This window comes from Astatotilapia calliptera, chromosome 4, assembly GCF_964374335.1.
Source record: "Astatotilapia calliptera chromosome 4, fAstCal68.1, whole genome shotgun sequence".
NCBI classification, from domain to species: Eukaryota; Metazoa; Chordata; class Actinopteri; order Cichliformes; family Cichlidae; genus Astatotilapia; species Astatotilapia calliptera.
The window spans coordinates 24,040,795-24,065,594 of NC_137425.1; the positions used below are offsets into that span (position 1 = coordinate 24,040,795).

At 42.7% G+C, this 24,800-nt stretch overlaps 3 protein-coding genes and 1 long non-coding RNA gene across 6 annotated transcripts in view; 3 read left to right on the forward strand and 1 right to left on the reverse strand.

Moving 5' to 3' along the window:
• pvalb6 (parvalbumin 6) overlaps nucleotides 1-5,331 on the forward strand; it is a 53,587-nt gene extending 48,256 nt beyond the window's left edge. For all 3 annotated transcript variants that reach the window (XM_026165562.2, XM_026165560.2, XM_080300418.1), the window contains exons 2-5: nucleotides 2,119-2,184; nucleotides 2,619-2,751; nucleotides 2,878-2,987; nucleotides 4,589-5,331. In XM_026165562.2, the coding sequence (XP_026021347.1) occupies nucleotides 2,124-2,184; nucleotides 2,619-2,751; nucleotides 2,878-2,987; nucleotides 4,589-4,614 (330 nt within the window). In that variant the 5' untranslated portion in view covers nucleotides 2,119-2,123 and the 3' untranslated portion in view covers nucleotides 4,615-5,331. The remainder of the gene's footprint in view (nucleotides 1-2,118; nucleotides 2,185-2,618; nucleotides 2,752-2,877; nucleotides 2,988-4,588) is intronic.
• A 3,329-nt stretch (nucleotides 5,332-8,660) lies between these two features.
• Nucleotides 8,661-24,800, reverse strand: part of baiap2l2a (BAR/IMD domain containing adaptor protein 2 like 2a) — a 29,834-nt gene continuing 13,694 nt past the window's right edge. Inside the window, exons 9-14 of the mRNA XM_026165563.2 lie at nucleotides 23,612-23,678; nucleotides 22,185-22,398; nucleotides 20,121-20,186; nucleotides 10,979-11,171; nucleotides 9,833-9,873; nucleotides 8,661-9,458 (exon numbers count right to left, since the gene is read on the reverse strand). Of these exons, the coding sequence (XP_026021348.2) occupies nucleotides 9,377-9,458; nucleotides 9,833-9,873; nucleotides 10,979-11,171; nucleotides 20,121-20,186; nucleotides 22,185-22,398; nucleotides 23,612-23,678 (663 nt within the window). The 3' untranslated portion in view covers nucleotides 8,661-9,376. The remainder of the gene's footprint in view (nucleotides 9,459-9,832; nucleotides 9,874-10,978; nucleotides 11,172-20,120; nucleotides 20,187-22,184; nucleotides 22,399-23,611; nucleotides 23,679-24,800) is intronic.
• On the forward strand, nucleotides 12,057-12,618 carry LOC145428326 (uncharacterized). The gene is made up of 2 exons (XR_013908608.1): nucleotides 12,057-12,222; nucleotides 12,543-12,618. It is a non-coding gene; the product is annotated as an uncharacterized LOC145428326 (long non-coding RNA).
• LOC145428325 (uncharacterized) lies at nucleotides 14,647-19,298 on the forward strand. Its single transcript, XM_080300419.1, has 2 exons — nucleotides 14,647-18,902; nucleotides 19,223-19,298. The coding sequence occupies exon 1, from the start codon at nucleotides 14,767-14,769 to the stop codon at nucleotides 18,667-18,669; it is 3,903 nt and encodes a 1,300-aa protein (XP_080156545.1). The 5' UTR covers nucleotides 14,647-14,766; the 3' UTR covers nucleotides 18,670-18,902; nucleotides 19,223-19,298.

Sequence of the window (24,800 nt, forward strand, 5' to 3'; positions counted from 1 at the left end):
TGATTTTCCAGTCCTCTGTTGTCCAATTTTGCTAAGCCCATTCAAATGTCAGCCTCAGTTCCCTGTTCATAGCTGACAGAAAGAGCACTGTGGTGTTTTGCTGCTGTAGACCACATCTGCTTAAGGTTCTTGAGATGTTGTGTGTTTAGTGATGTTCTTCTGTGTATCTTGTCAGTCAATCACTTTTGCCTTTTTTCAGCTCAAAACAGTCTCTCCTTTGATGTCTGGCATCAATAAGGCATTTTCTCTCAGAGAACCAGCACTCACTATGTTTTCTCTATTTCAATCCACATAACTAAGTCTACTTCCTTAGACACAGTTATGTGGCACAATCCCAGTACATCAGCAGTATATCCGTCTGGCACCAACAACCATGCTCAATACTCAAAGTTACTTAAATCACCTTTCTTCACCACTCTGATGCTCAGTTTGAACTCAAGCAGGTCATCTTGACCACATCTGTATGGTTAAATGCACTGAACTGCTGCCACGTGACTGCTGATTAGATATTTGTGCTAATGAGCAGCTGAACAGGTGTCCCTAATGAAATGACTGCTGAGCTTGTGTTTGAAATATGAGGGACCCTGTGCCTTCCCATTTTACACTCTGCTACACAGTCTTTGGCTTCTGATGTATTTGTAACTTCCACTGTGACGCAGCTTTATCTGAGGCACAAAAATGAGAGATTTAGGATGATGTAAACTCCCAGAGATGTCATTGGTACTCTAGGCAAGCATTTTTTGCAACTTTGTGGGACACAAAGTAAAACATATGCTTCCAGTTTATCATTTTTGATTAGTATGGAATAAAACTGGTGAATAACTTAAATAAAATTTATTTGATCTAGTAAATGTCCTCAACTAGTTAGTCTCTGGAAGACAGTTCGGCTGGCTGGTGTCCTCTGCTGACCTTTGGCTTTTTGCTGTGGATTTGAAGTTAGTCTGTCTGGAAAATTCACTGCACATCTATTGTGTGTGGTGTTGTGTGATAGCCTGCACCTGACGTTCTGAAATGCTGTGATTTAATGTTCTAATTTCAATGTAATGTATTATTCACCTGATTTCCAAGACATTTTTCTGGTGAACTGTGAATAGCGCAGAAAGTCGTACATTTGTCCATTCAGGCAAAGGTTCGTGTGGATGTGAGTGAACCAGTACTCATTGATCACACAGCCTACTTAAAATAATGTGTTGCCCACAAAACCCCATTATGGTTCGCCTGCCTGTAAAGTGAAATCGGAGTACTACTTCCTCTAATCCACACATAACTCGCTTCCCCTTAGCACCACTCCTCTCTAGCTTTATAACTTCCTCCTCCACTCTTACAGATTTGTGTTTACCGTCTAATGTATACATCCCATACACGTGTCTTTACACTCTCAACAGAAGGAAAGAGGGCATCAGTCAAAGTCAGCGGGAAAGTGACAACTTCATAAGCAGCGATCAGGTTCAGTCACACACACGCAGTAAAAAGCCAAAGCGCAGTTTAGCGCAGGGTTCACCTTTCATAGCACGAGGCACAAGAAGAAGATTCTCCATCTGGAGTGGGCTGACAAACTGAATTCTCCGGTGATATTTCAAACACAGCAGAGGACTCATATGGTCTGTTAAACCCCTGCTGACTTGGCCTCTCGCCCTGTTTGTGTCCCTACCACCTCAAAGATATGACACAGATAAAATGGAAAACATTTGAAAGGCACACTTGTTTTTGTGTCCATCTGTCATCACTCGTCTCCATCATTCTGGTATTCTCCTTCCATCCTGATTTTTGTTTTAATTTCCGCAGCCCTGGCTCTACATCCTGAAATGCCACAAACAAACCTCCTTCACTTCCCGTATCTCTCAACACCCTACTACAGCAGGATACCTTTCTCCTCTCATTCTCCTCTTTCCCTTTATCACTCCTCTTTTACTGTCACTAATTCATTCTGTCACTCATCACCTCCTTCTCACATGTCCTGATTTCCTGCTCCATTTCTAGAGTGTCACCAGTGTAATACGAGAATGTCTCAGTACTGTCTCTGCTCTCTGGCAACCTTGCTTTTAACCTTGTCCCCTCTCGGGTCTTCTCTTTTGATTCAGTCTCTCTCCCCTGACTTATTTTATCCTCCTCCAACAGCCGAGATGGCAATGAGCAGCATCCTCAACACCGATGACATCAAGAAAGCTCTAGATGCATTTGCAGGTGAGTACCAGCACAGCCGTGACGGGAAAAAGTTAGTCCCAAAAAAAGCTGGAGCCAGAACTTTTGGGGTTTTTTTCCCTTACGTCGTTCTATATCGGTTACACTCAACTTATAAAAAATAATTTTCCACCTTTGGCCTTCATTAACCAGACCAACACAGAATAAGAAACTTCCCTCGACATTGAGAAATTAGTAGTTTAATTGTATTTCACCATGTTCTGACAGTTTGTGAATATTCACACTTACTTACGTCAGGAATTTAATGCCCTTTAAGTGTCCAAAAAAAGCTTTGTCTCTTTTTTAAACATTAGAAGATCCAATCGTATCTAAATCACTCTGTTTTTTGGATTATCAAGTTTTAATAGGCATCAAGAGGAGTTTAAATGAAATCGTCACAGTCCTGATGTGGCTTCTGTGTTTTTCTGTGTGTCCAGTTGCTGACTCTTTTGACCACAAGAAGTTTTTTGAGCTGGTGGGTCTGAAGTCCAAGTCTGCCGACGATGTGAAGAAGGTCTTCACGGTGCTGGATGCGGACAACAGCGGCTTCATAGAGGAGGAAGAACTCAAGTGAGACAAACTAACACATGCACTCAAACACACATGTGTGTGCAAAGAAATCCCCAAAAGAGTAACAATTATCCACACAAAAGCATTCTGTGACACAAATCCAATCTTCTTTGCTTCCTCTCGTAGATTCGTCCTGAAGGGCTTTGCCAAAGATGGCAGGGACCTGACAGACAAAGAAACCAAAGCATTTTTAAAAGCAGCTGACAAGGATGGAGACGGCAAGATTGGAGTCGATGGTAAACGCAACACAAATACATCAAATTATTCTATTATTAAATAAAGGCCCACACATAAAGAACACAAAAACCCAAATGGCAGGTTTTTTTTTCCCCCATTTTCATTCATCTATGCATGTGTTTAGTGCTTCATGGATAAAATCATGAAGAAAAAAAACAAGAAAAAGCAATCAGGGCAGATTTTAAGCACAAGTCTGTCAATGTTCATATTTAAGAAAAGTTTTTTCAGTTTTTTGCCCTGAACTTTAGGGTAAAGCACACTACTAAAATTTAGCCTTGCTCCTTGAAATTGGCCATAGCAGTGTGGTTGTGATCGCATCCATAAACAGAAGCTACTGTATATCACCTCTGCTGCAGCAGGCACGTTATATGGCCTAAGACAATTATCCTGAATCTTGAACTCATCTGGACACTTTTACATCCACTACTAAAACTGAATTAAGAGATATCTATGTCCTAGAAGACCTAGTGAACTCCCTCACACCCATACAAGAAATCCACTTGGCCATACGTTTCTTCTGCTGTCAATCTGCATTTTTTTTCAATGTGTAATTATATCTGTTCATTTCAAAAACCGGTGGGCGATGTAGCCACTGAAAGTGACACCTTAACCACAACAGTCAACTAAAGATAAAGGGCATGTGGTACAAAAGGGTTGGATGAACATCTTTGTCCTTAGAGTGGCAAGGATGTACAGTTAAACCCTGATACAGAACTGATAGATATGATTTTTGTCTTCTTAATATAGTAAACATATGATTATGCAAAAGCTGAGACCCACAGTAGATGCAGAATTCATACAAATGTCTGTCTACCGGTGGGTCCGCCTATAGGAATCATCAGCCCACTCACTGAAAACTCAGATCCACACTTACACAGCTATTTTTTAAAATTAGGATTTTTCAAAAAAATCTCTGTCCACATGGAAACGTTGGGGGAAAAAAAGCATGCTAAAGCAACAGATGGCGATGAAGCAATATTGTGGTGTGCAGCCTGATGTCAAAAAAGGCGACAAAGGTTCCCATCTTTGATGTTGCAAGATAAAAATCAGGTTGTGAAAACATTCACCCTGGAAGGTGTTTACTCTATAGCTTGGTTTTCAGTTATCTAAATTGCAGTTTCTGTGTGGATGACAGTCCAAAACACATGAAAAAACTATGTGAATCAAAAAGCCGTGTATGTGTAGACAGGGCCTTTAAAAACGAAAAAAATCATAGTCACTTTTTTACTTATCTTACTCATTTTTTAGTTCTTGTTCTTTTCTAAAGGCCCGAGTTGTCCCTACAAAAAACCCCGAATTCTGTAATTGTAATGTGTTTGATTAAATACAGAAAGTATTTAAGAAAAGTAACATTTATTTTCTTTTGTAAGCTCAAGAAAATTCAACTGCCCACCCAGAGATAACAGCGTGACATGATTTTTAAAGGCATGCATGTGATAACTTGTTTGATGCAGATAAGTCTCAAAACCTTATTCTGATATTGACAGGGTATAAACATTGTGCATAAAATAAACCCGCCTGCACGTGCTCCTCAACAGCGTTTTGATGATTTGCTGTTTTCGCACACTCCTAACAGGTTGTGGTTTTTTCCTTCTTGCAGAATTTGCTGCCCTTGTGAAAGAATAATTCTTCTGCTCCCACTGCAATGAAGGATCACATGGCAACCAACACCACATCCTGGCAATCCCCCCACCTCCCCCTCCACCTCCGCCAGCACCTACACCTCTCCTTCCCACCAGGCTGAAGCCGATCCCCACTCCGATCACTCCTCTCCTCTTCACCTCCCACCTGCAGTTTTCACGAAACACAATGCTGCACTGAAGTAGGCTGTGCTGTGCAACCTCCTCACGTCCCGAGTTTCCCCTTTAGCCGTATTCACCCTATTTATTTAATCCTTTTTATACAAACTGTTCTTGTTTCTGTTTATGTATAGATTAAAAAAACATGCCTGCAGGAGTTAAACTTACATTGTAAAGCATAAAGTAGATATATAAAGATAACAGAGATTATAAAAGAAAGACCCTCATTTCCTTCTCTACTTCTGACTTTGCATCCTTTCCTAGCTTTCAATTTCCATGAACCAGTTCTTCCTCTCTCTTCCCTTCTTTGTTTATCTTTTTTTCTCTTCTTCTCTCTACTCATGTCTGGCTCAGTGCCCCTTACTGCATTCGCTCCCCTCTGTCCTCTCCCACACCATCAACCTATCTATCTAGCTATCCATCCATCCCTTTCTCCTCTGGTAATGAGCTGTTGTAAAACACACCAAAAGAAGAAAGAAGTCAAGCTGTGAAAGAACAAAATAAAGTGGAAAAAAGAAAAGCCTTGAGAAGGCTGACTCACTAAGTCGCTTCTGTTAATTCCTTCCTTTGATGTGACTCTTATCTGATTTTACACTTTCAATCTCGTTGTCCTTCTTTCTTTCTCCCTTCCTCTATTCTGTCACTTTTTCCTTTATCAAGCAGATCAGCTGAAAAAAAAAACCCTAATGTTGTATGAGAAGGTGTACTTTCAAAAACAAAACTGCTGTGTCTAAGGGGGTTAAAATGATCACACAGTATCATTTTTAAAAAAATATTTCTTAATATATAATCTGTGGCATAAACAAAACCTCGGCGGAGTGGAGGTTTAAAAGGCCATATCTCCCATTTACTCAAAAGTGCAATACTAGTTTGAGAACCATGCTGTCGAGCCATTAGCACAGTTGGATTCATGCCGAGGTTCAATTTGGGTTAAGTATCCCCAGCGGAGGACCCAAACAGGCAACACAGGAATCTTTATCTTCTTTAGTAGAACATTTTACTGCCTGAGCAAATAAACACAGATCTGAAGCTCGAAGGATATCACTTTATTTAGCAGGCATGAGACTATTGAGCTCAGTGCTGCTGAGACAACCTCAATGCTTGTTCCAACAGACAGTTACGATAAGTTTGAGGAAGACAAAACCCGAGGAATTATAGAAAGAAGTATGTGGGAATGACATCCTCTATCACAGGATGAAGTTACCATGATAACTTTGTTTCCTGAGATCTTTTGATGAGTTCTCAAACTCTAAATTGCCTAACAATCCTTTACCATACTGTGGTACCTAGGATTCCTAATAAACTACCACATGAATTCAATTCAATTCAATTTTATCTATATAGCGCCAAATCACAAGAACAGTCACCTCAGAGTGCTTTATATTGTAAGGTAGACCCTACAATAATACATATAGAGAAAAACCCAACAATCATATGACCCCCTATGAACAAGCACTTCGGCAACAGTGGGAAGGAAAAACTCCCTTTTAACAGGAAGAAACCTCCAGCAGAACCAGGCTGAGGGACGGGCGGACATCTGCTGCGAGCGGTTGAGGTGAGAGAAGGAAGACAGGACAAAGACATGCTGTGGATGAGAGACAGAGATGAAACAACCATCATAGTAAAATGTCTTTGCAACTAATCAAAACATTGTATGTTAGTCAAATAAAGGCACCTGATAAAATAAGCATTATTAGGGTGTGTGAAACCAGTGATCTTCTTATACGTATGTAAAAGGAGACCTCAGTTTAAGTATGGGCCCCAGGGATAATAAAGGCTGAATACATGTCATTCAGATTGCTTCTACATTATGAACCAATTACAAAAATTGGTTCATAATTAACTATAAACAACACACACTAGCACAGAATCACAGAAAATGATTTGACATTTAATTTAATGTAATTTGAAATTTAAAAAATCTGAATGTTTTTCGTAGTTAAGAGTACTGTACTATTTAGTGTGCCAGAAAGAAATTTAAATGTGTGTTATCACACACTATGTCAAAGATGCTAGGGTATTTTAAAATACTGCATTTGCAGCATGAAAAACATCATTGCTTTTCTGATCCACAATCCTGTGAGCCAGCTATACACTCTGCATCAAGTTTAAGGTGCAATTTATAAAGTACAATACTGTGCAAAACTCTTGAGCTACACCTCATTTCTTTATATTTTTCTAGGAAAATATGACATAGGTGCAGAAATTTCTTGAAACATTTACAAACATGCATGGTAAAATATTAAATAAGGCAAAAAAAAGAGTTTGTAAAATTCTGAAGAGCTTGAAAGACCACCTTTATTCTTTGACACAACTACGGATGGGTACCGGTAATGGCACCGGTTCTGACATAAATGGTAGTAACCAGACCAAAAAGCACATTTCGGTGCTTTTTTTCCCCTGAGATGTCATACACGTTGGATTCTAGCCAATCATTTTACCTTTTCAAGGATAGTAGGCGGGCCCAGGTACGTTCTTTTAGAGCAGAGCTACAGATTAAAAATGCCCAAGGCGAAGCGGTCAAAATCTTGCTGTACTTCACAGCAAAAGATGCAAACTCAGCAGCCTGCCACAAGTGCTTTAAGGTGATACTGTGCAAAGGAGGTAACACCTCGAATCTAATGAAACACCTGGCGACGCATAGCGTTGTTTTAAAAGCCGAGAAATGCACCGTATTTGATAGCTTGTTGCAAGACCTCACACGAGCACATCTACTGCGGGTGTGATGCCTGCTATTGGACCCGGAGTTAGCAACATCCCCCAAGAACCCGAAGAGTAGAGTCCTGGCCCCTAGCCCTGCCAGTGTAGCAGAAATGATAACGGATGATGGTGGCAGCAGCAGCCGTTCTTCTCTGGGTGAGTAGCTTAATGTTGTTCGTGTGTAATTTACGTTGAGTAGGCTAACCACGTTATTACATTAATGCACGTAAGGTGAACTAGCAAACACTGTCGTAGTTACATGCGGCTGTCTTCTTGTTTGATAGAGTGATACCATATATGCCCAAGGCTAACATTGTTATCTTTTTACAAAAAAAACAGCTAAACATGAGAGGTTTTAGGACAAAGTTTGTGTTTTCCATTGTTTGAGCACCGGTTCCAACCAAAGGAGGTATGTTGTATCAATAGAAAAGGCTAACTTTTCTAGAAAAAAAGAGACTTCTAAAAATAAAAACATTCTCCATTCTTTAAGCACAGGTTCGAGCACCGTTTAAGCACCGGCACCGTTTCAAAGGTACCGGTTTGGCACTGGTATCGGATAAAACCTAAACGATACTCATCCCTAGACACAACCTGATCTCCCTCAGGCAGCTTTCTTGTAATTTTCTTTAAGCAGACATCAGGAATAGTTCTTCGGTGCTTCTGCTCTACAATCCATGATTAATAGTGTTCTGTTGTGTTTTCGTATGCATATATGCTTTCCTTCAGAAGGGCTGGACTGCTGATCAAGACCACAAGTTTAAAGAAAGTCTGACTCAAGGTAACAAGACAGGTGGCTCAAGACCTTTGCACAGTACTGTGACTCTATTAATGTTATGGATTGTAAAGGCCTGGAGTGTGTACTGAATGCAGAAAAAATCTGAAACACTAGATTTGGCTGCTCATATGTACCCGTGACAAAAAGTATGCCTCTGTGGATTTTGTAGGATGAGAGTTAATACTTTTAAAACCATTAAGGGTTCATCTGTGACCAGGCTGCAGTAGATTCTCATTTGCCCTAAAATGTGCAAAACGCTCTGACTATTCAGAATGACAGATGGAGGAAATAGAAAGAAGTGGTGAATTGCACTGAGGTACTGATGCTAGGAGCAGAGGCCAGATATCAGGTCGGGACTGAAACACACTTGGTAAAGTAACAATGCGATGCTATTAAGGTGGTATTACATTATCCTTTAATACATTACATTATTCATTACATTCCATCTCAGGCACATCATCCTATTTTTATAAAATATTACATTAGGTGCCTGCGGTTATATCATCATTTTCTAAAGTACATTTGAAGTACAATTAATATTTAGCAATGGACTTAATATCACATGTTGAACATGTGGAGGAAGATGGTGAAGGTGCAATATAAAAACATAAAAAAAGATAATTAAAGCAGCTGCATGGCATCGAGCACCCTCCCTGAGTTATCCTACATAATGAAAGATACACTTTACATTAACACAGTCTTGGCTCTGATTCCTAACATCAGCTGTACATTATATACATGTCACAGACAGCGATTAGTTATTTCCAAAAAGGACAAAGTTAAAAGCGTTCGCATGTCATCTCTTGGCAGAAAGACGTAAACATCACAGGAGAGGAATGATGATTTAAGACCCGTTGTGATCAATGCACCCACTGGTTTGTGTTACAGTGATTCATTCTTACTATTTTACAAATCATTTAATGCAAGTTTAAAAAGATCTGACATAAATACACACCTCAAGTCCTTATTCAGACTTGTTTCTTCTTTGTCCCATTTTGTGTGACAAAGGGGGGAAAAAAGACTCAATTTTACCTCAGAATTTAACAGTATATACTGCCAAGGTCAAGAACGAACTGCTAAGCCTAATAAAAGCATTTATTTCAGGGTCACGATGTCATCTTCGATATAAACGTGGAGCCGATCGGTCATTGGTGGACGTGGGCTTCAGCTTAACCGTGGCGAACGGATTGGTACCCCTGCAATATACAAGGAGATAAGGGCAGAGGAAAATAAAAGTTGGGTTGTATGAAGGTTATAACCGGAGAAATGAGCATTACATTTTGAAAACTGTACAAACATCAGCTCAAAAACCTGAAATGAGAAGGACAGTCATGGTTTTCCAAATGCTGCTAACTAAAATGGTTTCAGCACTAGAATGCACTTCAAACTCTAATGGAAGCAGTGCTGTGCCATTTCAATCACTGCCCTCAGCTGTTGCTCTCCAATTGTACGGGTTCATGATACACTTCAAGAAAATATCATTAGCTTTTTTAGAAGAGAAAGCAAAAGCACTCCATTTTAACAGCCTGCCTCCAATTTGAAAGCAAATTTGAAATTATATTATTCTTACTTTGGGAAAAGCTGCGGTCGGGAGTCATTCACTTGCGATCGCTGTCGAAAAAAAAAGGAAAAAGAGAAAACATGATGAAGAAGGTACAGTATGAGATAGTGAGAACCATTACAAAACCACAAAACAAAGACACATGCACTAATGGGAGCTCAGCGAGATCGAGCTCTTGACCCTCTCGCCCTTTCTTTTTCACTTGGTCCTCCCACAAAGGGGCTGATTGATGACCTGTGTCAGGTTGCCCCACACGCATTTCGCAGTGGGTCCACAGTTGACACAAAGTGCAAAACTACATTATTACAGTAGTGATGGACTGTAAAGACAACAACAACTGAGAGCAAGCAAAAACAATCTGAAAATATGCTTTAAGCTCCTGGCACTCAAATTGTTTCTGCATGTTCCTAAAACGCAAATGCTATTCAGAGCACTTTCTGATCTCAGTAGCACCAAAGTGAAAAGATCATTTCTGGAATTATTTTCAGATCACGGCAGGGTGCTAAAGAGGAGCAAACGAGGAGCACACACACACACATGCACACAAACTCCAGGCTCACATCAGCAGCTCGAGCTTCCTCCCTGCATCCACCAGAAAGAAGGATGTGGTGTCATTGAGAACAGCACCTGGCCACAGTGCCCCTGCTGGACAGATGGGCAAATGCCACATTTGTAGCAAAGGTCTGCAAATATCGCACCCCATGAGAAGTTCCATCTCACTTGCCTATCTTAATTTTCTCCATTATCTTTGCACTCACATGCAGTTTTACATGTTTGCTGAGTCCCACACTTTTTCCCAGTGTGGGTTTTGAATGATCTTTATCGTTAATAATCTGTGGGCTGGTGGTTAGAACTTTCTGTTTAAAACTTGGGTTAAGACCAAATGAACCACATATTTATGGGAAAAGGATGTACACAACTGTGGGAAAGATTGATTTTTGCAAGCGGGCAAATAAGAAATCATTAATAAATTATCAGCAATTACACATGCGTATAATATGACACCACCCAACTAGATCTGTACAATTCACAGTGGAAGAATTAGATAACTAGTTGTAGCGTAAATCTCTTTTACAAAGACTGCAGATGATAGATGATAGGACAGAGGATTGACTGATATTCTCCTCGCTGGTTATTAATAACTGACTGTCATACCTTATTTTCTGAACTAGACATGTTTGAATTCATAGGTGGTGCCTTATTCATAGACTGCGAATGTGGTTTATTCAAAGATGGTGACTGCGGTGGCGGCGGTGGTGGAGGAGGGGGCGCGGCCCCACTCTGACTGCTGACTCTTGGATGGTCGGGCAGGCTGTTCATGCTGCTGTTGCTCCTGAGAGTTGCTCTACTGAAATTATACAAAAATTAAAATTAGTTTGGAAATACAATTTTTTTAAAAGCACCTGGACTTTTTAGGTCCTATTGATATAAAACCTGGTATTGGTATCTCAACGATACTTTGTTTCTGTCCTGTAAGTTCAGGATGTAGCCCACTGAAATGTGTTATATAAGTTATCAGACTTTATAATTTTTGTGTTGACTGCTGCGTATACTTCATTTATAGCTTGTAGCACATTTAAATCAAGGAACTTGACCCAAAGTCTGCAGTATAAAACATAACTACTAAAAAGTCCAGTTGCCTTTTTTTAAGCTCTTGAGACTACCACAGAAATACAGCATCTCTGTTTTTATACCCAACACCTGATCCCTTTCTCTCTCTTATTCACGAAAGCAGGTCTTACTTATTAGCCGAGGGATGGATGGATTGAGTTTTCACATGAGATGCACGGGCCTAGCTTTGGTGCAGTTGATAACGTTCACATTTAGCTGTGACAGACTGTGTGTCTAACTGAAAAAGTTTTACTTTAGCAGCTCCTGCTGAATTTCCCCACAGCAATAGGTCACCCAAATATTTTAAGTAGTTCACCTATTATTTCAGACCATGAAGTTTCATACTGACCCTCTTTTAAATATGTTGGCCCCAAAAACAATAGGGACAGCCTTGGGGCAACTACATCATGTTTTCTGCATCACGTTTGAAGGCAAACATTGTGCATGAGGTTTAGTTTAAATCCATTATTACCTGCTACTATTACAGAAAGGAAAGATATACTGACTGAAAAGCAATAAACGCAAAACATCCTCCATTCTGAGCAATACGTTGTTTTTGTCATGATATACCAATACACTTCTGTAACAACCACCGATTATAGCAACATGACGTGTAGAAAACCCCTGTGATTTGTGTATATAGACTGTTCCACGGACCCCCTCTAACCACTGCTAAGATGGTACATTCCTCCCATCCCTTGTTTGTGTTTGCGCTGGTCCACCTTGATAGCGCTGGTGGAGCTGGGCTGTTGTACTGAACATGTGTAGTGCGTGTGCGTGAATGATAAGTAAGTGCCTTGTATTTGTTTGTTCTATGGTTGTAACTTATCATATACTTAGCTATGTACATTGGGTGATGCTTAGTAGAGTTTTCCAGCTGTTCGTGTAGCCACGAGACACTGTATATTCACGCTGATTTGACCAAAATGGCGCTACCCTTGTGAACTGAGCTGCCCAAAGTAAAGATGGAGTCTATCCCTGTGCAGCAGCCCATTTGTGTCCACCAGGGGGTGGTGTTTAGTCATTTCTGTTCAACCCTTTCTGTATTATTTAGACCAGTTTGGTTGACTTTAATTGTTTGCTAATTGTAATTTCTGTTATTTTACAGAACCACACACACATATACATATACTCACACGAATTCACTTCTGGAGATGTTTGGATTAAAAGAACCCTAATTATCATTGCTGTGGACCCTCTCTTTCATCATATAAGTCACCTGTGCCTTCTGACCGAGGATAGGAAAATCCTGCTGTAATTTGCCAGTCTATTAAGCACACACATGTCCAGTTCAAGTGGTCCTTCGAGCCGGATTAATTACAGCATTTCCTAACATGGCGGCATCCCAATATGATGAAGAACAACAAGGTGCCCGGCAAAGGAGACCACATAGGGCTCCAAGATATCTGGATGACTTCATCTGGACCTATCCCCCACAGCCGACTAACCCAGTTCCACCGAACACTAACGCAGCTACTCCAATACACCAAATCGCTGGCATCGATGGCTCACCAGAGATGGAGAGAATAAGGAGGATGGAGCAGTGTGTTACCCAGGTACAGGAGCAGATGAGGGAGATACAGAGCGCTATACAAGTGTCTTTGAACTTTGGCCAAAGAACCCCCCAAGTACAGTTACAAACCCAGGTCCGGAGCCATAGTATGCCTTTACTAACTGTGGATAATAATCCTACACAAGCTCCTCCTATGGGCGGACTAGAAAACATCCCCCCCATATCTCCAGTAATACCTGGCCCTCAGTTTCATACTGTACAGCAGACCTCCCCTTCCACAGCTCATCATGTTGATAACCCTCAAATATTACAGTCAACAGCTCCTACTCTCCCTGTTAACCGACCTATTCCTCAGCCCCCTCTATACGTCCACTCTTCCATGACATCAGCTGCTCAGCCAACACCAGTGGTACCCCGGTCTGCATCTACAGCAACAGAACAGCCACATCCTCCCTGGTATCAGCAAAGAGACCTGAATTGGCAGTCATCAACCCCACAGTGGTCTGTGCCACACAGTGCTGCTCAGTTTAGTATCCCTGGCACTATGCAGTACCCTGTCACGCTGCCGCCTGGCATGCCCTCTCCAGGCTATCCACTTTGGACTTCAGGCCCACCTCTCAGTCAGCCATACGTTACACCAGTGCTGCCACCTGCTGTTAGCTCACAGTATACCTATCGGCATCCTGCTCCAGCTGCACCTGTCAGTTCACAGCATGATGTAATTCAGAGCAGCCCACAACACTCCTCATTTCTGCTTTCCTCTCAGAGACCGAACTTGATGGAGATGGCTATTTCCTCTTCTTATGGCATCCCAAAACCCAACCTGATCCGCTTCACCACAGGAAAAGAGAGTGATTTCCTGCTACTGAAGAAAGGTCTGGATGGAGTTTTGGGACCACACCCACACCTGTCTGAGGATTACAAATTCCAAGTACTTCTGGATCATCTAAAGTTTCCTCCTGCGTTTCAGCTTGCAAAGAGGTATGTGCATGACACTATGCCCTTCAGTAAAGCAATGCAGGCTCTACAGCAGCGCTATGGACAACCACGCCAATTAGTCCAAGGTGAAATTAACAACATTTTGAGAGCTCCCACAGTGAAAGCTGGAGATGCACAGGGGTTTGAAGACTTTGCTCTATCAGTTAGTAGTTTGGTGGGACTACTAAACTCCATGGAAGGAGCTGCTAAGAGCGAACTAGAGTGTGGTTCCCATGTGGACAGGCTTTTGAGTAAACTCCCTTTCTCCTATCAAGACAGTTTTGCTGAATATTGTCTTGCAAAGGGCATCTTGCGGAGTGACTCAGCTAACACCTATACTCTCCCTGACTTTGCACAGTGGTTGGAGAGGAAGTCACAGGCCATACAGATATCACGAAGGGCTACAGAAAGCTACATATCTGATAAACCCCGCTCAGATCGTAGAGACAAGTCATCACGACCATTAAAGACATCCTCATCAGTCTACTATGGCACTGACAAGCCTACAACACCGACGGCTAATACCACTTCAGCCCCTACTGACAGTAAAGAACCTATGAAAGGGAAGAAAAGAGAGAAATTCAAGCCCTACTGCCCCTTCTGTAGCAGTACAGAACATTACTTGAGTTCCTGTTCTGACTTCAGTAAGCTGAGTACTACACAGATTATTACATGGATTAATGACAATAAGAGATGCTGGAGATGTGGTCGGAGTCACCAGCCTGACAGTTGCAATCTGAAGAAACCTTGTGCCACCTGTGGAGAACAACACCTGCAGATCCTTCATGAAGCTGCCTCTCGCCCAAACAAGAGTATCCTGACATTGAGTACAGCCTCCAGCATGGTGTATTTGGACCAAGTCACTCATTCAGGCAGAGTCATGCTTAAAGTGGTCCCAGTTACCCTCCACAACAATGGGCGATCTCTGTCCACCTATGCCATTCTTGACGATGGATCAGAGCGGACTATTGTTTTATCTGCAGCGGTTCATTACCTGCAATTAAATATCACAGAGGAGTCCCTCAAACTACGAACCATCAGGCAGGAGGTGTCACAGTTACAAGGCGCATCGGTTTCTTTTGAACTGAGTGCACCCAGCTCTCCCCAAATCAAACATCACATCAGACGTGTTTTCACTGCTAAAGAACTTAATCTGGCAAAACAATCCTGCCCAGTGGACATACTCCGTCAGAGATATCCACATCTGGCCGACGTTCCCATCAAAGCATTTAAGGATGTGCAGCCTATGCTTCTTATAGGCTCAGATAATGTCCAGCTCATCACCCCTCTGTCACCTGTCAAAGTCGGTCCACTAGGCAGCCCTGTTGCTGTCAACACTAACCTCGGTTGGGCCATCCAGGGACCAGCTACCTTTCTACATCTACCTACTGAAGCTTCATGTCTGCACACATCCCTGTTACCATCTCCCTCTCAAGCGCTAAGACAGAATGTTGAGAAGCTGTGGCAGTTAGATGTGCTCCCCTTTCGATCAGAGAAAGAGGTAACTCGCTCTAAACAAGACAAAGAGGCACTGGAGTTACTGCAGAAAACCACAGAACGTGTACAGGTGGATGGAGTAGCTCGTTATGCTACTCCTCTGCTCCGCCGCAGAGACTCCACTAAACTACGAACTGACCATGACGCAGTGATGGCTCTCCTTCGGTCCACAGAGAAGCGCCTGATTAAAGATCCTGATCTAGCGGCTGTGTACAATGCAGAAATACACAAACTGGAACAAGCAGGTTATGTAAGAAAACTCACTCCTGAAGAGGCAAACCTCACAGATGAATCCTGGTTCATTCCCCATCATATTGTGCATCATAACAATAAGCCTAGGATAGTTTTCAACTGTTCCTTCCAATATAGGCAAGACTGCCTTAACGATCAGCTGCTACCAGGTCCAACTCTCGGTCCATCCTTAATAGGTGTCCTGCTGAGATTTAGGGAGCACCCTGTTGCTGTGAGTGGGGACATACGAGGTATGTTCCATCAGGTGCGGCTTCTTCCGCATGACCGGCCCCTGCTGAGATTCGTGTGGAGAGATATGGAAAGAGATCGGAGCCCGGACATTTATGAGTGGTGTGTCCTGCCCTTTGGAACCACATGCAGCCCCTGTTGTGCCACGTATGCCCTTCAGCGCCATGTGCAGGATCATAAAGATGGCAATGAACAAGTACTAGACTCAGTGCTGCGCTCATTTTATGTCGATAACTGTTTGCAATCTCTGCCCTTTGCTTTGCAGGCACGACCACTTGTCGATAACATCAGAGAGTTGCTATCTACTGGTGGTTTCGAAATCCGACAGTGGGCAAGTAACTACCCAGAGGCCATTGCTCATCTCCCCTCTGAAGCAAAGTCCCCTACCTGCGAGCTGTGGTTGACTGAACACCAACCAGATCCCCAAGAACCAACCTTAGGCTTGGCATGGCACTGCTCCACAGACCAGATTGCCTACAGATGTCGGCCAGTGGTTCCTCAGGAGTCAACCATGAGAAATATCTACAGCATCCTCGCCTCTCAATACGACCCACTGGGCTTCATCATCCCCTTCACGACCCGGGCAAAGGTTATTGTTCAACGTCTGTGGCAGAATGACAGGAACTGGGATGATCCCATCGAGGGCGAGTTACTCCAGCGGTGGCAAGAGTGGGTGAGTGAGTTACAGTATCTACAAGAAATCTGTCTGCCTAGATGCTACATAGCCCCAGCAACCCAAGAGGGAACTTTCCAGCTGCATGTATTCTGTGATGCGTCAGAGAGTGCTTACGGAGCAGTGGCATATTTGAGATTTAAATCGGCAGAACATGAGGTCCACACTGCCTTTATCATGGCCAGATCACGTGTAGCTCCCCGCAAGAAACTGTCAATTCCCCGTTTAGAGCTGTGTGCTGTACTGGCTGGGGCACAACTGTCTAGACTCCTCCTCAGTGAGCTTACTCTGCCCATTAGTGAGACTACTTTATGGACCGATTCTACCACTGTGTTGAACTGGATCCAGTCCGAATCCTGTCACTATAAAGTGTTTGTAGGTACTCGTATTGCCGAAATACAGGAACTGACTGAGGCCGCCAGCTGGAGGTATGTCCCCTCGGCTTTGAACCCAGCAGATGACATCACCCGGGGAAAACCATTACGTGAGCTGTCAAAACCTAGCCAGTGGATGGATGGGCCCCCCTTCCTGAGACAAGCATCTGAGCAGTGGCCAGCACGACCTACTGTGAGTACAGACACTGAAGATAATACTGAGTTAAAGAAATCAGCTTTCTGTGCCTGTGTCACTACAGATTTGGCACAGTCTGATCCTGCATACAACACCTGGGCTGATTTGGTGCAGGCCACCCACCTGTCTTCTCACGGGGCGGCTGGCCTCCCTATGTCAGCAGCACAACGACTAGAGACAGAAGTTCAAATTCTCAAACAGGCGCAACAAGAAAGCTTCCCTGTTGAAGTACACACCCTTAAATCTGGGAAAGAGGTGTACAAAGACAGCAGACTGAGCAACCTTTCTCCCGAATATGACAGTCAGCTTGGCCTCATACGAGTAGGTGGACGCCTCCGGCGAGCAGAGCAGATGGATGTTGACACTCTGCATCCTATCGTGTTGTCACCAGACCATCCTACTACTCAGCTCATCATCAAAGACTATGATACACGTCTCCTGCATCCTGGCCCAGAACGTGTCTTTGCCGAATTGAGACGCAGGTATTGGATTTTAAGAGGCAGACAGGCCATAAGGAAGCATCAGTATCGCTGTTTGGAGTGTAAGAAGTGGAGAGCCAAGCCTGTTTCACCGAAGATGTCCGATCTCCCTGCTACCCGCTTGCGATTAAATCAGCCGCCATTCTGGTCCACAGGAATTGACTGTTTTGGCCCTTTCACTATAAAGATAGGCAGGAGACAAGAAAAACGGTGGGGCATTATATTTAAATGCCTTACGACCCGCTGCATTCACCTCGACCTTCTCACTGGTATGGACACTGACTCCTTTCTCATGGCTCTGCGCAGATTTATTGCTCGAAGAGGAAAACCCTTTGAAATACTGAGTGATCAGGGCACCAATTTCAGAGGAGGAGACAGAGAGCTGCAGGAGGCATTCAAAGTGATGGAGCCACGACTGCAGGAGAAGCTCAGTGAACAGAGCATCACTTTCCACTTCAACCCTCCGCATGCTCCACATTTTGGGGGAGCCTGGGAACGGGAGATCCGTTCAGTCAAATCTGCACTTCAAGTTGCCCTCAAAGGTCAAGCGGTGCCAGAGGATTTGTTGCTTACTGTTCTTATTGAAGTAGAGGGCATACTTAATTCCAAGCCACTGGGATACGTTTCCTCGGATATTGCAGATGTTGACCCGATCACGCCAAATATGTTGCTCATGGGGCGGCGCGATGCTTCCCTTCCCCAGGCAGTATATGGCACCAGAGAAGAACTTGGAAGGCGAAAATGGCGTCACAGCCAAGTCATAGCGGACCGGTTCTGGACTCAGTTCATTCAGCGCTACCTGCCTGGACTGCAGCCTCGCCAGAAGTGGAACCAGACTACTCCACCTTTGAAAGTGGGACAGACTGTCATGGTGGCGGACTATCAGCTCCCACGGGCTTCCTGGCCCGTAGGACAGGTAACACAGGTGTTTCCCAGCCCGGATGGACAGGTGCGAGTAGCTGAAGTCGCTATTGGGGAACATAAATACCAACGGCCTGTGTCAAAACTTATCATTTTACCTGAACTGTCAGCTGAACGTCCTTAGTTATACTCACATGGGTTTTTGATGTTTACTAATGTGCTATACACATTAGGGGGCGGCTGTAGAAAACCCCTGTGATTTGTGTATATAGACTGTTCCACGGACCCCCTCTAACCACTGCTAAGATGGTACATTCCTCCCATCCCTTGTTTGTGTTTGCGCTGGTCCACCTTGATAGCGCTGGTGGAGCTGGGCTGTTGTACTGAACATGTGTAGTGCGTGTGCGTGAATGATAAGTAAGTGCCTTGTATTTGTTTGTTCTATGGTTGTAACTTATCATATACTTAGCTATGTACATTGGGTGATGCTTAGTAGAGTTTTCCAGCTGTTCGTGTAGCCACGAGACACTGTATATTCACGCTGATTTGACCAAAATGGCGCTACCCTTGTGAACTGAGCTGCCCAAAGTAAAGATGGAGTCTATCCCTGTGCAGCAGCCCATTTGTGTCCACCAGGGGGTGGTGTTTAGTCATTTCTGTTCAACCCTTTCTGTATTATTTAGACCAGTTTGGTTGACTTTAATTGTTTGCTAATTGTAATTTCTGTTATTTTACAGAACCACACACACATATACATATACTCACACGAATTCACTTCTGGAGATGTTTGGATTAAAAGAACCCTAATTATCATTGCTGTGGACCCTCTCTTTCATCATATAAGTCACCTGTGCCTTCTGACCGAGGATAGGAAAATCCTGCTGTAATTTGCCAGTCTATTAAGCACACACATGTCCAGTTCATGACGTGACATTTGACAATAAGAGGCACCGCTTGCCACCAGGGCTGATATACTTTAAACTACAGCAGGGCCAAAGTTTGCAATGGCACTGGGAAACAGACCTAAGACCTTTCTAGAACTTCATTCGTTCCAGCTACAAGTACCAAATAGGATTGTGTTTAAACAAACTTATTAACAACAACTAAAACCACCCACGCCCACTGAATATGAAGAGGAATTATACTTCTGGGAATGAAATGAGACTGAAAAACAAGGAAGAGGAGACAATAAAAGGAGACAGTGGTGAAAGGAGAAAATAAGTATGATTTTGTATAATGCTAAATAGCTAATTAGTGCTAGTCTAACCTTGAATGTAGGAGTGAGAGACACTTGAATAATGTAACTTCCACTAGCCCCAAATTATGTTGTTTACTTCGAAGTTTAAGCAAGTTGGCTGGGTATCAGAGTCTGGAAAGCAGGAGTTAACTTGTTAGTGTAGCTAGCATGCTGAAAGAATGCAGATGCGAGTAGCTGCAGTATTAATACTTCAAAATCAGTCAACTCGATCTTGGGCATTATTACCATAATGCACATGCTCTCTGCCAGTTAGAGTAATTTTTACATGCTGTTTTGTAGGACTGCTGGTGGTGTCAGATTATATATAACATAATGGAGAGAAAACTCTAGAACTGTTGATCACTGATGATCAGTCAATTTAATGAGATCTTTATTACCTGGGGGTGGGTGACACTGGTGGATCGTCCACTGCTTCCACAAATGAGGCTGGAAACCATCCTTGACTGAAATCAAAAGGTGACAGAAAGTAAAAGCTACAGTTGTTACGTGTTAAGTGAAAGAAATACACATATAGGAACATGTAACGACTTGTGAGCCTTTTAGTACAAGTGAGTTATGCTTTTAGTAGTTTTTATCGATGCTAGCTGTGTGGTTAATGCCAGTCAGTCAGGTTGGAACTTTTGCCTTTGGGTAGCATCTGTGTTCAAGTACAGACTAAATATTTAATTTTGTTATCTTTGCTTCATTCAGTGCACTTTTTTCATTTTTCTTTCTTTCTTCTAGTCTAATATTTTATTCCTGTATTTTCTATTCATTCATATGTTGGCATAGTGAAACCGACCCTTCTTAAGTCAAAGGAGCTTGCAAAGAAAAGCGTCTGGACTTCTATAAGTTGCTTGAAGACGTTTCACCTCTCATCCGAGAAGCTTCTTCAGTTCTAAGGTCAAATGGTGGAGAGTCCCAGATATAAACCTAGTGGGAGTATCCCCCCACAGAGGGACAAAAGGACCCCCTGATGATCCTCTAATCGCCTGAGCCAAGGTGTAAAACTGGGTGTGGGTCCCAATCAGCCAGAGTTTCGGGTGTGTTCATTGTGAAACCTGGCCCCACCTTATTAAGAACGCCTCTTTGCGTTCTTAAAGTCAGCAAAGAGGCACAGAAAAGAAGACCAGACACCAGCGAGGGAGGATAAGAAGGACAGACGCAACAACATTGTCATCCCCTATGTAGCCGGTGTATCTGAGAAACTCAGGAGAGTTTTCTCCAAGCATGACATCCCGGTGCATTTCAGACTCAGAAACACGCTCAGACAAAAACTGGTTCACCCGAAAGACAAAACGCCAAAACACAGACTTAACAATGTGGTGTATGCTGTACAGTGCAGCGAGGAATGCCCAGACCTTTACATTGGAGAGACCAAACAGCCACTTCACAAGCGCATGGCACAACACAGAAGAGCCACCTCCACAGGACAAGACTCAGCAGTCCATCTGCATCTTAAGGATGAAGGACACTCTTTCGAGGATGCCAACGTTCACATTTTGGACAGAGAGGACAGATGGTTTGAAAGAGGAGTGAAAGAAGCCATCTATGTCCACTGTGAGCGACCATCTTTGAACAGAGGCGGGGGTTTACGACACAAACTCTCTGCCATCTATAATCCAGTTTTGAGATCCCTTCCCAGACGCCTTAACGCCCACTCACATCCTGGGCCATCTGATCTCAGGAATTCGCACGATAAGGTGGGGCCAGGTTTCACATGAACACACCCGAAACTCTGGCTGATTGGGACCCACGCCCAGTTTCACACCTTGGCTCAGGCGATTAGAGGATCATCAGGGGGTCCTTTTGTCCCTCTGTGGGGGGTTACTCCCACTAGGTTTATATCTGGGACTCTCCACCATTTGACCTTAGAACTGAAGAAGCTTCTCGGATGAGAGGTGAAACGTCTTCAAGCAACTTAAAGAAGTCCAGACGCTTTTCTTTGCAAGCTCCTTTGACTACGATGACCTGGATGACTGAGAACCTTCACAGACATACGACCCTTCTTAACTTTAACAACTACTGCTTGCACGAATTCTAAGGACTACACATTTTCTCAACACGCAGAATGTAGAACTGTCCAAATTTGTTGAACTTACATAACAAAAAGCAGTAGAACAGCAAAATATATACACTGTGTGTTCTGATAAAAGATTTCTAGGTAGTTTACAGACAATCTTGATGAGTAAGTAGTTATATGTAGCAGAGCTATGCAAACAAATTAAGATTTAATGTGTGTTTGGAGTTTGCTTTTGCTTATTTCTAAATGGGCTAGAAGGGCTTATGAGGCACTATCTCTATGTCTACAAATAACCCCATTCATTTTGTACTATGCTAAAATTATTACTTTTTTCTTATTAAACTGGCCTATGTCATCTGCAAGCAAATGACAGGAACGGACACTTTGCACATCCACACATGCAGTCTCCACGCAGTCACAAACTACGATTTTTTTTTACCGTGGGCTGTTGTCGGCACGTCCAAACAGCCAGCCGTTCCTGGGCTGTTGGACCAGCACATTAATTATCTGTCCCCTATTGAAGGACAGCAAGGTGGGGTTGGAGCCAACAGGCTGGTGGGCCACCCGGGCCTTCATGACTCGTCCTCCACCACCACCACCACCTCCTGCTGAGTCTGCTCCGAAGCGAAAAACGCTTCCCTGTGGAGACGGGGCTGGAGGAATGACAAATGAAACACGAAGGTACGAAGAGAACAGTTTGTTAAGCTGATAAACTTTCTTGGCAAAGAAGAATCTCTGGTGAAATTATTAATTAAAGAATATTAATGACTAGATTTTTTTTGTGTGTGTGTAACTCAGAGGGTTAGGAGATTATTAAGTGTCTTACTCCAGGCGCAATGCTTTTGTTTTAGCAGCGGGGTAATTCATTGAATTATACTGAATAAGCTGATGTCATTTTCCCCACCAGTGAACACTGGTTACAACCTACATTATTTCGCTACTGTTGTTTATGTTCTATTTTGATAAATCATTACTCCGTCTATTTTTACTCTAAGCAACCAAATAATTAGCCTTTTTTCAACTGAAAGTACAAATGAGGAGCCATGAACGTGCACGATGTGCAACGTTATTAAGAGGGCAATAAACAGTTAGAGAAAAAAATTGATAAAAACATTTGGTAGCTGTAAGCATCATAAGCACTGATGAATAGCCATGATGGGATGTGAATATTTAACAGACAAGCATTAACGTGACGGGAACACATTTATTTTTAAGTGGAACTAAACATCAGATCACTGAAATGGGTTTTTCATGGTGGCTGTGGCTCAGGAAATAGAGCATGTTGTCTAATAATCAGAATTTCGGTGGGTTCTCCAACCATGTGGGGCGATCGTGGCTCAAGAGTTGGGAGTTCGCCTTGTAATCGGAAGGTTGCCGGTTCGAGCCCCGGCTTGGACAGTCTTGGTCGTTGTGTCCTTGGGCAAGACACTTCACCCGTTGCCTACTGGTGGTGGTCAGAGGTCCCGGTGGCACCAGGGTCCGGCAGCCTCGCCTCGGTCAGTGCGCCCCAGGGTGGCTGTGGCTACACTGTAGCTTGCCATCACCAGTGTGTGTGAATGTGTGTGTGAATGGGTGGATGATTGTGTATAGTGTAAAGTGCTTTGGGGTCCTTAGGACCAAGTAAAGCGCTATACAGATACAGACCATTTACCATGTGTGTCAAAGTAGGTAAGATACTGAACCCAGAGCTTTCCCTGATGCATTGTTTGGAGTGTGAGTGAATCTTAGGTTAAAAGTGCTTAGGCATAGATAAAAGCTAGAAAGTAGAAGAGCACTATGGATCATAAATGCATCACTTGAACACCTAAAAAGCTGATGTTAAGTCTATTTTAAAGCATTGTAGTTCTTTATTAATCCGCTGCTCACCTCTTGATGGTATTTTGCCGAGGGGCATCTCGTCTCTGCTCCTTCTGATCTCCTCCCTCATTCCCACCTGTATGAACATATAACAAGCACAGACTGAGACTATATTCAAATCTGTTGTCATTTTACTATTCGTGTAAACATGAGGTACTGCTGTTGTTTTTGTAGGAAAGAGTAAACTAAGAGTGGACTAAATAAGCTCAAGCCTGCTGGAATTTCAGGTGCAAACAACATTTCTATTAATGTCAGAATCAGAATACTTTATTAATCCCGAAGGAAATTATAGATCTGATGTCCAATCACTAATCTCTCAAAGGTTTTTGAGAATCCTCTAAATCAAACTATACTGACAGCAATAATTGGGGTCGTTTCAGTCTACGCTGACCTTCCACAATAAAAAATGAATACTCTGCCATTTGTGTCTCTGATTGGTAGATGACTAATTTTCCTAAGAGAAAACATCGCCCACATAGACTGACAGGATTTGAGGTATGATGCATTTTTTGCATCTGATTGCTTGAGGGGATGTAGATGACAAATTTTAGGCCTGGTAGCCGTTCATTTCACGTGCAATGAGCTGAAAATTGGATGTTTTATGTAGACTTTACCATGTGAAGTAAAGCGAAAATTAAAATGATAACTGACCTGTCTTAATGAATCGTTCATGTTCATTTTATAAATTTTTTTTTTTAAGTTCTCCTAGGTTCTCATTAATATTATGTCCCTGTCTTGCTTCTTTTTTGGTTTCTTTTCTGCTACTGTGGGAGCTTTTTTACTTGTTTTGTTCGATATGTTCTTTGTTCCAATCACTTGTACATACTGGACTTTTTTATTACAAACCCAGTTCCAAAAGATTTGGGAGGTTGTGTAAAATGTAATTATGATTTGGAAGCCCGTGTTGTATTCACAATAGAACACAGGGCGAGATTAAACTGCATCATTTTTTAGAAAAAGATTTTGAATTTGATTGCAGGAACATGCCTCAAAAAAAGTTGAGACAAAGCCGAGTTTACCACTTTAGCTTTCTCTTTTCTTTTAACCACAGTCTGTAAAAATCTGGGAACCCTTGAGCACAAATACCCACAGATTCTCAGAATCTTTAGAGAATAAAAAAACATTATTCTGAAATTATCCCACAATTTTCAGATATTTTTTTTAATTCACTGATTTATTTTTTTTTAGAATGGTAAAC

Bases quoted from the DNA above. Each gene is read 5' to 3' on its own strand.
- LOC145428325 (XM_080300419.1), top strand. From the start codon at position 14,767: ATGGTGTATTTGGACCAAGTCACTCATTCAGGCAGAGTCATGCTTAAA.